The 16438-nt window shown below is 39.0% G+C and overlaps 1 protein-coding gene across 2 annotated transcripts in view; it reads right to left on the reverse strand.

Moving 5' to 3' along the window:
- LOC117382962 (regulator of microtubule dynamics protein 2) overlaps positions 1-16438 on the reverse strand; it is a 59773-nt gene that overhangs the window by 1391 nt on the left and 41944 nt on the right. For both annotated transcript variants that reach the window (XM_055227264.1, XM_055227263.1), the window contains 4 exons: positions 10311-10386; positions 7717-7794; positions 2444-2542; positions 733-786 (listed from right to left, as the gene is read on the reverse strand). In XM_055227264.1, the coding sequence (XP_055083239.1) occupies positions 733-786; positions 2444-2542; positions 7717-7794; positions 10311-10386 (307 nt within the window). The remainder of the gene's footprint in view (positions 1-732; positions 787-2443; positions 2543-7716; positions 7795-10310; positions 10387-16438) is intronic.

The raw sequence follows: 16438 nt of genomic DNA on the forward strand, positions 1-16438 counted from the left end.
TTGGACTGGATAATGGCACTATTTTCTGAAGCTGCTGACAGAGAAGACATTCAACTAGCTAGTTTTTGTTTCTTTTGGACATTACTGGGTAATTGTATATGTAATTGTGATTACTGGGAGATGTTAACTATAAACCAGAACACATCTGCAATCTGACATAAACAGCAAACTCCACCACAGAATTTTGACCTGTCCTCCAGCTCAACTTTAATCTGAAGGGATTATAGAAAGTGATGTTTTGTGAATGCAACCGATTGATAAACTGAATGAAAAGTGTCATGAGAAATTTTTTTTTAAATGAGGCCTGTTTATATTGTCCAAAACAATTGAACTCTTATAGAGTTAAATGGGGATCTGCAATATTTAGGGCCAAATCACAGCAGGCGACAGTAGCCACAATATACAGTCAATAAGGAAATAAGATGTGAAACATTTCTTGTCTGTTTGTGTACTTCCTAGCTTAAGTACTCAATTTCTATTCCATTTATGATTTAAAATAAACTAAAATGAGATGGAAAAAAGATGCAGTGTTAAGAGTGAAGCACAAGAACAGCAACAATAAGAACATGAAAAAGTATTAAAAAAATATTTAAGCTAATAGGCCCGTTAAAAACAAACAGATGTGTTCCACCAAAATCTAAATTTTTATTAGGATACAGCATCTGCAACAATTGGTAACCCTCAGGGCAACATACTTGCCCTTTTATACTTCACCAACCGTCTAAAACTGACCTTTGCGAGATACACGTAGTTGAGTTTGGAATATCCCGGCTGGATTTCTTCAACCTGAAAAACATTGCCAACAGGTTTTTAGTAACAACTATGGAGCCTCCATACAGTTAGACAGACAGCCACTGCTTTGGGTCACGAGCTGCAAGTCTCAACACAGTCCACTTAAATCAACTGGGAAGACTATCCACACGAGACTAGAGCTGGGGAAATCTTGGCTGGAAGCAGTAGGGTTCAGATTTGTGCTACATAAACAAATGAAATGTGGGAACGTGAAGATTAAGTTGTTTTAAATGCCGTGGGTTTGGCCTAAGAAAACTACTGCTGGTACAGAAGCAACCTGAAGGCATGTTGCAATTGAAAAGCCCTAGACAAATATGACGCGAGTGAAGCGGAGCATGCCTCATAAATGAAATATGTGTAACGATTAAAACAACACCTTTGTGAAGTTTTAAGTGTCATTTTTAAAAAAAAGGGACATAGTTTGGAAATTTCCCCAAGTGTCAAGTAATTAGCATGGAGTACTTTTTAATCTTTCTGCTCTTTTAAGTTATGGAAATTATTATGGCACTGCAAGGCTTTCATGTGGTTCTTTGAAACTGGCAAACCTGGATTCAGATTTGGAGCTTGACTTTCTGTATAGAAGCCAGGTGTTATATAAAAACTGTAAAAGTTGGCAAATTTTTTTTTTTTCAAATGCTACTAATACTAATACTAATACTAACAACAATAATTCCTATTATGATTATGATTATTATTACTACTATTATTATTATTAAGCAGAAAAATATTTACATCTTGCATTAACTGTAAAGACAGAAAAGTGTCTTAATATCCTATGTTAATAAGTTATTTCGTTGTTGTGGCAGCATGGTAAAAAGAAACCATTATTTGGTAATCACTGCAACATTTTAAATTATCTTGTAATTAATTTTTATTGACATTTATTTAATCATGCACTTATCCTCTGCTATGGGACTCACAGTATAAGTAGTAAGAATTGCAAAAGCGGAAGGAAAACTAGTCCCAGCACACAGTATGCATTAAACTGATTTAACTATTAAAAACAACAACAACAACATATTGTGCTTTTGTCTGCTATATAGTAGTAATCTATGAGACTTGTGGATCATTATGTTATAATTTGCACATTTTAAATCGCAATATAAAACCACTTATTAAAAGAAACAAGCTTGCTGGCCCAATGAGGTCTTAAAGGAAGATTTTTTTTTCCTGCCCTTTTACGGCATGTGGTTGTAAATGTCATCACAACATTTTGCCACATGCTGTCAGGCTTCCTATGGATAGCTGCAGATCATACTAGCGCACAGCAATAATTTTTTTTTAATTTGTGCCAAAATGAGAGAACAATGTACAGAGCACTAGGTGTGTATCATGGCATGGTCGATCGGAGCAACAGCCTCTTGAATGCGGGAGACTAAAGATTACTAAAATATACATCACTCTAAATATGACTTGGAAAGTAATTTAGAAACGGAAACATCTACAACATAGTTAAAAGCTCTAAAAAGTCAATTTTGTGCAATATGTCAATTTTTACATGAGGATTGATAACCATCAATATTTCACCAGTATCAAAAGTTCAAGATTTGTTTATATACTTGTCAGATATCCAATCAACCTGTCCTTTCAATTGTGATTCCCTTTCACTCTATGGACTGAAGCTGTAGAATTAGGGTTAAACCTGATGTACCTTTAAGAAATTCCTGAGTGCGTCCTCCACAGTGGCGCTGGGGGGCTCTCCGAATAATGTGGCAGCCACTTTTCTCTCCAGCCACGACAACTGAGCCACCTGAACACAACACAAAACAAATGTGTGAACAGTGTCAAGGCCAGAGCTGCGGCGCGATCCGGTGTCAAACCAACAATCCGCCCTCACTCCAGCACTAGGTCATGTTTAGAAAAGAAATTACGCAGCAGAGTTTTCCCTTGAATCAATACACAGCACAGCGCTCTGAAGGTATAGGTTACGGATCGGTTTTCCAATGTGTCCCCAGTGGAAAATCACATCCAAGCTACGCTCTATTCTCACATTATTTGTTAAGACAGATATAGGGATTTATTTCATTCAACAGGGCTGGGCCATACCATATCGCTGGTGATATATTGTGATATACATTTTCTTAGGATCCAGAATACACAATTCTACAACTTCTCCGATTTCGAATGGGCGTGATTTATAGGTGGATTAGCCAACAAGCCATTAGCCAGGGACATACATGGTCCATGGTCCGTATTAAAACAAATGGTTGGGTATGTCTCTCTCTCAGTCTCTCTCTCTAAAACCTTCAAATCAGGCTAGAAATCTAGGGGTAACAATGGACTCAGACTTGAACTTTAACAGCCACATCAAATCAGTAACATCTTCACCTTTTTACCACCTAAAAAACATTGCAAAAATCAAAGGTTTACTGTCAAAGCCAGACTTACAGAGACTTATCCATGCATTTGTCTCCAGTAGATTAGACTACTGTAACGGCCTGCTCACTGGTCTCTCCAAACGAGCCTTAACACAGCTGCAGTACATCCAGAACGTTGCTGCTCGGGTCCTGACTAGAACCAGGAAGTATGAGCACATGAGTCCTGTGCTCAGGTCTCTGCACTGGCTTCCTGTAGCTCAAAGAATAGACTTTAAAGCAGCTCTGCTTGTGTATAAGTCTCTCCATGGCCTAGGTCCAAAGTACATCTCCGACATGTTAGTGCCATATGAACCATCTCACAATTTGAGGACTTCAGGGACCGGCCTCCTGCTGGTGCCCAGAGTCAGGAATAAACATGGAGAATCAGCTTCAGTTTTATGCAGCTAAAACCTGGAACAGTCTTCCTGAAGATGTGAGACAGGCCTCTACTTTGACAATGTTTAAATCCAGGCTCAAAACGGTTCTGTTCAGCTGTGCATATGACTGAAAGGTTTTTATTCTGCACTCTTCACTTTTAATGTTAATTTTATGATGATTATTTGTGATTATTTATGTTTTGATTTGTGTGATTTTAATGTCTTTCTTATTCTGTAAAGCACTTTGAATTACCCTGTGTACGAATTGTGCTATACAAATAAACTTGCCTTGCCTTGCCTATGAGGAATAAAGAAAAGAATAAAATAACATAGGGGACTGAAAAACATCAGATTTCTGCAGAATCAATGAGCGAAGTACTAAACTGTTAATCTGAAGTGAGAGAAGTTAGTTTTTTTTCAAAATGATGGGTGACCAATGAGATCCTTTGTTTCACATCTGTCACTGAAATAAACTAATCTGATGGAACAGCCACATTTGAGATACAACTCTCAAGATATATATAGGCTAAAAACTAATAATAAAAGATAAAACATGAGGAGTGGAAGCACAACTTATAGCTATAACTTCAATAGCCTCAAATAAAACGGTATTAAATTGGTTCATCCTGTGCCTGCCTCTGTGGAGATACATAAACAAGTTGGAGCATTCAACACAAAGCAATAACATTTCCATTGAAACAAGCACGTGGCGGACCCCTAATCAGAAAAGTTACAAAAACAGAGCCGTTTGGAGGCAGGATAACGGCCAGAAGAAGCCCAGGTCAAGAATGTAACGCATCACTCTGCCCTATTCATTAGACTGCTGCCTAATTGTAGGTGTAGCATTGCTCTGACGTCATCCCAGAGCCTTTCAAACAGAACCGCTGGCTCCATGTACAAAGTAGATCATTGTTAGCCACAGCGGGACAGCCCACAAAACCCAATATGTGAAAATATCAGGTGTTGAGACTAAATAGAAAAATTGTACAGTCCCTCGATGCGTGTCCTATAAGTATTATATAATGTAATGAGAGTTTCCTTCCCTCTCAAGCTTTGACTTTGGCAACTGGCACCATCCGCACAGATAAATGGCTTAAAGAAAGCACAGGGTTCACACACTCCTCTTCTACAGATCAGCTTTCAAAAACTAGAAATCCACATGTAAACACATGCAAAAAAAGTCTCAAGATAATTTTTCTCAAGTGTGCAAAATCGTGTGGCAATTTGGTCTCACGTGATGTTGTGGCATGTACGGTAGGGATGTCCCTACGTACAACACAATCTGGATCTCTAATCTTTATCATCAAGTTGAGCTTGCAAAGAATTGGCTTAAAAAAAAAAAAAATGCAGATTCCAGAAATCTCAAAATCTCACCACTGTATCAGTCCTTCATCAGAACATCTCTTGGTGGAAAAAAAAAACAAAAACAAAACAAAAAACAAACCGGGAGATAATACAATTGTGCGGACCTTATTCTTGCTGAAAAAGAAGATTGTAAGTACCTTTTTTACATTAGGGTAACAGTGGCTCTTGACCAGAGGGTTAAGAATTCTATCATCGATCCAAAAAGTGCTAACTGCCATGTTAACATCCCTTGCCTATGTATGAATGCGGTGTGTGTGAGTAATTATTTGTCTTCAAAGAGTGTATTGACACAAATTGGCACCAGTGTCTCTGCCTGTCAGCCCCAGGGCAGCTGTGGCTAAAAAGGGGTTTACTACCAGTGCGTGGGGAGTGAATGAATGAGGGCATAATACTTACTTGAGCACTTTGAGAAGCGTGAAACTCAGTATAAATCCAATAATTGTTATTGAATAACTTTCAGGTATTTTTGCAAGATACACACATTATTCAAGTTATAATACAAGAAATATCCAGGACAAGATGTCCAAAGCGGTTTAAAAACCTACAATAATGCCTAATATAGAAAATTAAAATTGTGAGAAGATGTAAAAAACAATCAGAAGTGAACATTATGCAGCCAAAATAGGAAGAACTGTTGTTGAGCGTTTGGTCCAGTGATGTGGGTTAACAATGGCAATGCTAATGTCCCGTAGAGAGTCTGTGTGAAGAAAAACAAACCAGGGGCAAACTAAACATGGAGAGAATGAGAGGAAGTGCGGGTGGTGTTCGAAATAGCCATAAATTCACAGATAAGGGAGATGTATAGGACATTTTACTGTGATAAATGAATTAGTTTTGGTTTTTGCTTTCAGGCTCTGACAATGAGGTTGACAAATGGTTGCTATATAATACGGGATATTAAGCCCAGGTGTTAAAGCCACAGTATGTTTTGACCCCAAAAATGTACTAAAATAAAGGCATGTTTTTTCTTCATTTTGGTTGTATTTATTGCACTAAAAGATTTGGGAAAACATACTTCCTTGCTGTGAGAGGGGTTGCATCCCCACAAACCTGGCTCTTATTTGGCCTGGAAATGGGCCCACACCTGCTTGCTTCTATGGAAATGTTTATTTTGCCAGTCTCCATGTCCAGAGATCTGGTCGTCAAGGCCCCTGCCTTTGACTGTCACCCAGATCTCCATGCACCAGCCCCTAGTGGGTCCATGGGAGGACAGCCCCACATCGCTCCTTTGAGCTGAGCCCAGCTGGGCTCCGTGGGGAATGGTCTGGACCGCTCAGGAAGGAGACGAGTTCTGCGTCCCAGAGATGAATGTGTTTTGGTCTAAAATGTGCATATCAACCCAAGAACAAAAGTAAAAGACCTTGTGAAGATGTTGGTTGAAGCTGGTAAGAGTGTGTCATTATCCACAGTGAAACCATTGTACCGACATGGGCTGAAAGGCCACTCTGCCAGCCATTACTCCAAAATAAACATAAAAAAGACAAATTACAGTTTGCAAATGCACACAGGGACAAAGAGATTTTTGGAGACATGTCCTGTGGTGTGATGAAACTAAAATGGAAGTGTTTGGCCATAATGAGCATCATTACGTTTGGAGGAAAAAGGGGGAAACTTGCAAGCCTGACAACACCATCCCAATCCTTTGAAAATGTATGGGCAGACCTGAGAAGGCATGAGCAAGGTGGCCTACAAACTTGGCTCAGTTACACCAGTTCTGTCAGGAGGAATGGGCCAAAATTCCTGCTAACTGTTGTGAGAAGCTTGTGGAAGGATATCTACAACATTTGACCGAAGTCATACAGTTTAAAGGCAATGGTACCAAATACTAATAAAATGTATGGAAACTACTTTGAAGACAGTAATGAAAAATTGTCTAAAAAAATCCTTCTCACATTATTCTGGCATTTAGCAAATATAAATAATTTTGGTAATCCTAATTGACCTAAAACAGGAACAGTTTGCTCTGATTTCATGTCAGACAGTGAGAAAAAAAAGGATATGTGTCTTTTCGTATTTTTAATCATTTTACATTGTTTCAATTTGTATTGAGTACGTATGTATGTACGGCGACCTTGAGAGCCTTGAAAGGCGCCTAACAAATAAAATGTATTATTATTATTTTTATAAGGTGTATGTAAACTTCTGGTTTCAACTGTATCCATCTCCAGAATGTTTCAAAATATGGTTTTAACCTTCCATTTCCATGGAATCACGCAAGTGACGAGCCAGCTCCAGAAAGGTACCTCCTGTACCTTTAAATATAACAAAAATAGCCATAATGCTATACGGGCTTGTCAAAGCCTGATGTCGTCAGAGCTCTAAGCCAAAGCCAGGCCTGGTTAGTACTTGGATGTGAGTCTGGGAATACCAGGTGCCACAGTGGGGCGCCAGTGGGGTATCCTTAAGAAAGACACTTCACCCACATAGTATGAAATCTGTGTGTGTGTGAGTGCATTAGTGATGGTCAGAGGGCCCGATGGTGCAGAGTGACAGCCTCGTTTCAGTCAATCTGTCCCAGGGCAGCTGAGCCAACAACAGTAGCTTATCGCCAACGAGTGTGGAGTAAATGAATAATGCACCTAACCTTTCTGAATCAAGTGCTTCTCCTCTGAAGCACCTGTCAGGTGTGCAGAGCCTGCACAGAAACGTCACTTTTAGACGACACATGAGCCCCAACCACATCATTTACAAGCACATTTTAGCACCTTTTTCGTGAATTGTCATAATATTTTCTGAATAATAAATAAATCCAGTCTAATCATTTACATTTTGGTTTACAAAAAAGTTCCACTGACTGTGATTCTGTACATGTGTGTGATACATACAGCATAGCACCAGCGCCCCATCAGATAGTAGGACAGAGGGTCGTGTGGTTTCAGCTCGATGGCTTTGTCCAGATGATCCTGAAAACACACAGACAATGAAGAAGCTTTTTTCATAGAGATATAAAATTTGTATTAATTTCAAAATAAGTTTAAGGAATACTTTGTTAATACTGTGTGAGGAAAATTCAAATTCTCTGCATTTGATCCATCCTTCAACTCGTACTTCTAGATCTTGAGCTAGTCTTGGTCAGGACTACTTTAGCGGGAGGATTTTACCTAACGTGCATGTTTTGGGTTGATTGGGTGGGTTTCCTATGGGCACTATAGTTTACCCCGACACAGGAAGAAACATGAAACTCAGAAATATGAAAATATGCTGTGCGGCCCAGGAGTCGAACCCACAACCTTCTTATTGTGAATGCTAGCCACTCACCAGCCGTTGTACTATTTGACACAAAGAGAACATACAGATTTTACACAGAAAGAATCCAGAATATTCTTGTTGTGAGTCATGACCATGATCATATTGAGTTTTTTATGCTCTCTCTGCCTGGACCTGAGCTGTCCTGCTTCACCAAACCACAACAATTTAAAAAGCTCACACGCAGTGAAGCTAAACGTCCCTCCCACTGAACTGATTTTCCATTGGCCCTCTCTATAACCTCCTACACCCATCTCTTCCCCTCTCTCCCTCCATCCATCTCTCTGTCTCTCTTCTCCCTCTATCTCTCTCTTTCCACCACCCCAACTTCCTTTGGTTTCTCTCCCTCTCTCCGGCCCCTCACCGCTCTGCTCATCCTAAACCTCCCCATTTCTTCTCGCTCTCACTCCATCTCCCCCTCTCTTTTTGTCCCCTTCTTTCTCCATCCCCCCCTGCATCTTCCTCTTTTCTCCTGCATCCTTTCCGCCCCTCTCTCTCTCCCTCCACCTTACCCTTCCTATTCTACCCACTTAACCCTTCTCTCTTTCTCTCCTCCTTGTCCCTCACTCTCCCCATCCTTCTTTCTCCCCATCTCTGTCCCCCTTTTCTCTCTCACCCCCTCCCCACCCTCACACTTTCTGCCCCTTTCTCTTTCTACTGTCCTCTATGCTTTTCTGTCTGTCTCCTCCTTCCTTCTTTCTCCCTATCTCTGAACCCCTTTTCTGTCTCACCCCCCTCTCTCACTCACACTTCCTGCCCCCTTTCTCTCTCTACCATCCTGTATGCTTTCTCTTTCTGTCTACTCCTTGTCCCTCACTCTCTTCTTCCTTCTTTCTCCCCATCTCTGTCCCGCTTTTCCCTCTTACCCCTTATCTCCCCCACTCTCTCTCACACTTTCTACCCCCTTTTTCTCTCGTCTTTTTCTCCCTCTCCATCTCTCATCCCTTTCACCCTCTCTACCGTCCTCTATGCTTTCCTTCTCTCTGTCTATCGCCCTTTCTGACGCCTCCTCCCTCCTCCCTCTATCCCCGCTCTCATCAGGTCACATACAGGTACGCTGCGTGTGGGAGAAGCCGTTGACAGGAGATAAGAAAGCTACGTGCCGCTATCCCACGCTCCGATTATGCAACGAAAAGTGATTTCAAAAGCTTTAAGTGGGCATTTCATTCAGGACTAAGAACATAGGACAGCTTTAAGACTGGGGATTAAGGCAAATATTTAGAAATGGAGGTATAGTTTGTCTAGTAAAACCATCATCAATGCTTTATTATCCAGATATGTCAGATTTGCATAAAGTACGCTAAAGGGCCTATATCCGATTTTTTTTCCCATGCATTTGAGCTAAATTTTGTCTTGCCCCTTTACAGATATACTGTATAAGCAACTCTTATGGTCAAAATAAGTCAGTCCAATCTGCGTCAAAATATAAAGCATTTTATTGTTTGCGAATCACGAAGTGTGCAGTTAGCATGCTCGTTGTTTGCATTACTGTGATGGCAAAACTCCACTGTGATCTCTGAAAGTTGTGCTTATGAGCTCATTGTGAATAATTAGGATGCACTACAAACTGTTTAAAATGAACTAGTTCTATTTTTCATGTTTTTAAGAGAGCAAAAATGGTACAGCACCTTTAACTTTACATTACTGGATTTTTCTTTTGGATGGTACTTCTTACTTCCGGTGTGTATTCCGGGATCCGGAATACACACTTCTTCAGTTCTTTACAAAAATGTGAGTCTAGTCAGACCGGTAAATCTCTCTGGATTTCAAATGGGCGTGATTGACAGGTGGATTAGCCAATTAAGGACACGCATGGTCTGTCTGTATCGGAGCAAAATCAAGGGAAAAAAATATATATCACAGGGATCTTAAAACCATTGTGATTTCACTAGAATCAGTGAGCGAAACGGTAAACTCTGTTCATCTGAGGTGAGATAAATTAGGAGCTCACTTGTCATTTACAAATAAAATCTATCACTGAAAAAAACAGATCTAATTGCGCGATCACGTTTGACTGGGCTTGAGAAGCAACAGAGGGTGTGGAGACCAGGCTGATGTCAATCTGTATAAAAATACACAGAGCCATCATTCTGGACTTGCCGGGTAAACTTCTTACAATACAATTTATCATATTTCTGATATAGGGTAGTTTTTATATATACACCAAACTCACCTTAAAGATGTACCCATTCTTTATTTTGTTCTGTACTGTGTCGTACTCAGCCATGATCCCACACATGATGGCGTACCTGTGGACAAAAAGACAAGTTCATTTAAACCTGGGTAACTTTTAATCATATGAACAAACTGTAAAAGCACTATGAAGCAAGAAGGGCTAGAACAATAAATTGGAATATCCGATTTGTGACTCATCAACAATTAAATTAATCAGTGACTATTTTAATAATTGTTAATCATTATCTGGACCATACAGACTCTACTGCTGGGTTTCAGATGGTGTCACAACATTCTATAGGCAAATAATATTTTATACAGATGGGGACAGTTAAAATGAAAGTAGTTGAAATGCATATTTTTGTTGTAAAACGGTGATTTCTAACGTGTGGTCAATAATAGAAATGATCATGTTTACCATTTGGGAATTTACCTTTGGATATTTCAACAGAAAGTACAGTGTAATCGATAGGGAAAACTTCCTCTTGCCTCCCTCATCTGGAAATATGACATAATTGCGGTCTAGAATCTGAAAACCACCGATGGAAGTAGGCCTGTCACAGTAACACATTTTGAAGAGTGATATATTGCTGAAGTAAATAACAATAAACGCTAATATAAAACCCGATAAATAACAATATCGGACCCAAACCATAAATTATCTCCAAAACCAGAATCATCTCTACAAAATAGGTTAAAAATAGTCCATAAAATAGTTCATAATCTGACCTTCCACTGCTCAAATCTCATCGTAAAATGGAAAAAGTACACATGATAAATACTGACCCCCAGGGACTTAGTTTGATCCTGTTCTAGTCCTGGTTCAGTCTTGCTTCCCATTTTTTATTTATTTTTTCATGGTGTGCATATGTGAATGTACCCTAAACATATTGTCTGACCAGCCAGCCCCTTCTAATCGGACCATAGAGCGTGAAAAACCTCCACAGACGATGAGTCTCTCTGATTGGTTAATCTGTCTGTCAGTCACACATATCTCAAATCTAGGAGACAGGATATGGTTCCAGACCCACACATCTGGAAAGTTTTGACAAAGTGTGTGATTTTGGCTGCACAGGTAACTACACATATACCAAAAGAGGTTTCATGACACAACTATGGTGCAGTCATATGAAAATGATAAAACAAAATAAACAACAGTAATGTTCCTAAATGACACACCTCATTTGTAAATATTCTCCATCATGGAGCCTTCAGTCAGCATGAGTTGGATCCCTCATAGCAAGTGGTTAATAAAGTTGTCAACATGAAATGGACAATTGACATTTCTGATGTGGAAGTTGTCGGTACAATAAACAAACCAAAACAATAACCACCAACTGAAATAACACAAAAGCGCGTGGACTTCAAACATGTTTAAGACACAGCCAGAAGTAATAAACCGATAAATCAAAGTGTGACTCATGGTTTAGACAGTTAAGATCAGGTAACTGCTGCAGGGCCAATGTGAATCTACTCCACCAAAGTCACTGCGGAGCCTGAACATTTGACCCAGCACAAAACAGTCAACCATTTACATAATATAATGCAAAGTTACTTTATTGATACTTTGCAGCTGATGGTTCAACTTTCCCTGGAGGGTATTGGGCTCACTGCCACTGGATGTTTTAGCATAGATGTTACACTGTTTTTTACATTATAGTCAGAAGTCACAAAATGTGTCTTTCAAGTTTACTCTTGTGGCGCTAACTAGAGAAACTGCTACGTCTGAAGCTCTGTTACTTAAATTAGACTTTAATATTAGATTTATTTTAACACAATGCGACCATAAAGAACTGACCTAACTGGAAATACAACATGTGAGCTAATTTGTGCCGTTAAAGAAGAAGCTGCACATCACGCCTGCACGTATCACCCATTAAGAAAATAAAATTGGAGACGAAGTACAGAGCAGTGGAAGTGTACCAGTGAAAACAGGGGTTGAATAGCAATGTGGTGTCTTAAAAATAAGTGATTAAAGATTGTTCAAACATGTACAAATCACTCCTAATTCAACTTCAAGAAGGTAAATGAGAAGGAGAAACAGCTATAACATGGTTAAATGCTCTGAAAAGCTGATTTAGCATAATAGGTCTGCCTTAAAGGTGTCCAAAGTCGGTTTTAAAGCTATGTCAGTTGTTGATTCCATCCTGGGACAGGTCATGGGAAAAAAAAAAAAAAAAAAGAGTTTGTATGTTGGGTTTTAATATATTTTGCGTGCGATACTTGTATGGATGATTAGATCTGATGTTGATCGATGTTTCTCAAGGGTTTTCCATCGGATGTTGGAGCACAGATGTTACTCTCCTTTTTGGATCATAGTCACAAGTTAGAAAACGTTCTGTTCTTCTCTGAACTCTTTCAATCTTATGCTTGTGAAGCTAACTAGAGGCACTGCTCAGTCTGGTGCACCGTTACTCAAGACTTTTATCTTAAATTTATTTTAACACAATGAGATCATAAAGAAGCTAGCTGGGAAAGAGGAGAGCTGATTATTGCTGTTAGACACAATTAGGCTGTGTTTGTGAGTTTGTTGTGATAATGTGTGCATTATGTTATCATATAACTGCTGAACATTCCTCCATAGACATACATGATGATTACTTGATTACACAATTTTTGGAATTGAGTACTTCCTGTGTAATGCCAGGTTCTTTCGGTCAGGAGCTAGCTTTCCAACAAGGACTTAAGTAACTTCATTTCCTCTTCAAACAACAAAATATCAACTCAACCAACATTACTCCAAGAACAACCCAATCCAGAACATCTGACTTTTCATTAAAGGAGCTTGATTTTCCTATTATAGTCCGATTCAAATGAGTTGGAGTAATGAGCAGTGAAACAGGCCAATAACAAAATGCAAAGCATAAAATCAAGCGGCTGATCAAAGTGTAGTCACCATACTTCTACATGAGTCCTGCTGGTAGTGAGTCTAACCCTTTCTTCTCTGAGGATGAGGTGTTCAGTGTCTGGGATATGCAGGTGATGACAGCAGATGCAGGTGTGAATGCTGCTTCTATTAAACACAGGCATTACCAATTTCAACATGAAAGAGAAAGTGGGAATTTATGACTATGTGGACAGAAATGGGCAGCCTGCATTACTGTAAACTGCTTCAGCTAATATTACAACTCTGAACCTGTAGTAGTGCTGTCACGATACTAACATTCTCAAACTTTCAATACTAAGGAATAGACTCGATACTCAATACTGATTTTAATACCACGATAATAATAATAAAAAGACACTCTTTGATTAGGCAATACAATGTCATTTTCAACATTAAATTGCAGTACTTTCTTTTATATTACCATATATGTACCATGCATCTGTGTAATCCATAGTGGTCTATGGGTGTATACTAGTCTATGTGTCTTATATTTGTTCTGACACAGCTCAAGATCATTCTAAAGCTATTCACAAAAGGTTCACTTCTGTCCTGTGACTTTCTTTTAGTGTTAATACTTGCTCAAATGAGTAACTAGTTTCAATACTAGTTTTATTTTCAATTAGTACCTGGTTTTTGATACTTTTCACAACTCTATATTTTACATAATTTTGCCTCCAGATGCTTTCATTATGTAAAGTTGAACATTCTGATGACATATTATATCAAAAGGTTTACTAAATAATTTTGTAAAAGAAATGGTGCAGATGATCAATAAGTGGTGTATTCCAGTGTGTCTGCCTCACAACAAATTGAACATACAATTCCAAGTATCTCTCCCCTGGGATGGCTGAAGTGATTTAGCTGCTGACCCTCACAGCAAAAAGGTCCTGGCCTCCTGGGCAGGGTGGAGTCTTTCACTTTGGAGTTTGCAATTTCTTCCTGTACCCAATTTTTTACCATGTTTTTCAGCCAAATTTACCCTAAGGTCAAAATAAGTCGTGTTAGCTTTGCTGTGACTGCAAATCTCCATACTGGTCTCTGAAAAGCGCTTGTAAAGTCATCATAGTAATTCATTAAAATATTCAGAAAGTAAGTGAAGAATAACTTTGGACCACTGCAAACCATTTCAAATGCTGTAAGTACTTGGTCAATGATCAAAGGGTAGGCAGTTCAAACTTGCATTCTGTCTACTTCACCACATTGACCTGTCTAGTTATCCATAGGTTTCAGAGTGATGAGAAAACTGGGTCCGCTGCCATAGCAATGATCAATTCAAAACCAAATATTTTATCTTTTGAGTGGTCAGAAGTCCTCAAAATGGCACCTATAACAGGAAACTGAAACTCCTGAATAGCATAGAATTGGCATCTGCATAATCCCTCAGTCGTCCAGGTCTGTTCTATTCAAAATAAAACAAAAATCTGTCAACTGGATCAAACATTGTAAACTTCTTCCTATTGCTGCCAGTTCCATAGCAAAAGAAAATTATTTGGTGTAAAAGCTTGTCATTTCACCCCACATTGATCTTTTTATTGGATACTTAGACACTAAACTGTACCAAATGTAATTTAAAAACATGCTGCGGCATGAAAGAAATCCAGGTTACATCACTCCTTTTGGCAACTTGTGTTTTTTGGCAGCACTTTTCAAACCAAGACAAAAATGTGTTGGCAGATATTTAGTCACATCTCGCCACACTACTTCAGAGCCCTGAAAAGTTCTGCACAAAACTAACAAACACACTCCAAAACTTTGTTGTTTTAAGGTAGCGCTGGATGTAGCCTTAAGAGCAGAGGGCTTTGTACCATCACCAGAGTCTAAGATGATATTAGAGAGACAAGAGGTGAGGTGAGGTGCGAGCCAACCAAAACAAATCAAGACAAACTCACCAACGCTGAGGAAAAGTCTCTACGAGGAAACCAGGGCTCAGAGGGCGGAGCAGAGAGCATGAGCTACTGTTTTATATAATGGTTACAGGAACAGCAGACTTCTACGTTACAAACTGAGAGGCACAAAAGTCATATTTGTTAAACAAAATTGATTGATTACAGTTGGTGCTCCAGTTAATTGAATACCAAAAAATGGGTACTGGAAAAAAAAAAAAAAAAATCTGTTATTTCTGCCCCACAAAACCCAGAATAAAGCCAAGTCCAACCCATTGACACGTTCTTCATCTACAGGTTAAAGTTTGACAGAAAATAAATGTTTCAAATAATTACAATTGCAAATATGAAACAATTCATTTCTGTCTTATTGTCTTATTTTATTTTAGTTGAAAGGAAATAAATGCTGTTTTCAGTCTGTGTATTGGTATAGGCTATTATCAGTATCAGCAAATCGAATCAGCGAATCAGTATTGGAACTGAAAAAGCTGGATTGGTGCATCCCTAAGCAGATGATCTTGGGTTTGACTCCCAGGTCGACCGAGGCCTCCCTTAACATAATATGATCGTCTCCATGTCTGGGTGATTTTCCTCTGGTTCTTAGTTTGGTTTATTCCTGGCTAGATCTCTTAGGCTTGGTTTAGTTCTGCTTAAGCCCTGGTTCACTCTAAAACCATAACCATAAGTGGTAATTATGATTTGTATGGAACTTTCATGCATACTACAACTTTTAAGCTAGCATACAAATTCATCGATGGTTATACCTGACTCTGCAGTGGCGTGATCTGCTGGTTAAGTGCAATAAATCATACTGTGGGCTGCATACCATTCACAGTTTTAATGCTGTAGTCCTGGCTAGGCTCAGGTGTGCGGCTGATTGCTTAATAGAATGAGGTACATCAGGGCATATTTTGGCTGGCCTGATTGGGTAATAGTAGTACAGTTATTCAACATGTAGCAGTTCTAGGGCTGTTTACGTGAAGGAATGTGCACCCAGGAGGCTTGTCGGTAGACTGCGTTGTGATTGGACAAAACCTTGGACTTTCCCACTCCTCTGCACACGGCACTCACAGAGCAATACAGTTGCAACTTCAGGACCATTAAAAGTCATTTATTTAATTGGAGGATAAAAAATTAAGAGAAATTTATTACTGATTTTTATTTTTGTCATATCAAATTTTAAACTAAGATATCATTTCTATGAGGATGCACCAATTAGCTTCATGTCCTCTTTCATCATATTGTTAAATGCACTATACTTGATTTTTGGTGTTTAAAAACATGAAAAACAGAACTAGTTTATTTTAAAGAGTGATCCAAAACTTCCCTGTTACATTCCTAGCATCCTAAATATTC

Source organism: Periophthalmus magnuspinnatus, chromosome 15 (assembly GCF_009829125.3).
Source record: "Periophthalmus magnuspinnatus isolate fPerMag1 chromosome 15, fPerMag1.2.pri, whole genome shotgun sequence".
NCBI lineage: Eukaryota > Metazoa > Chordata > Actinopteri > Gobiiformes > Gobiidae > Periophthalmus > Periophthalmus magnuspinnatus.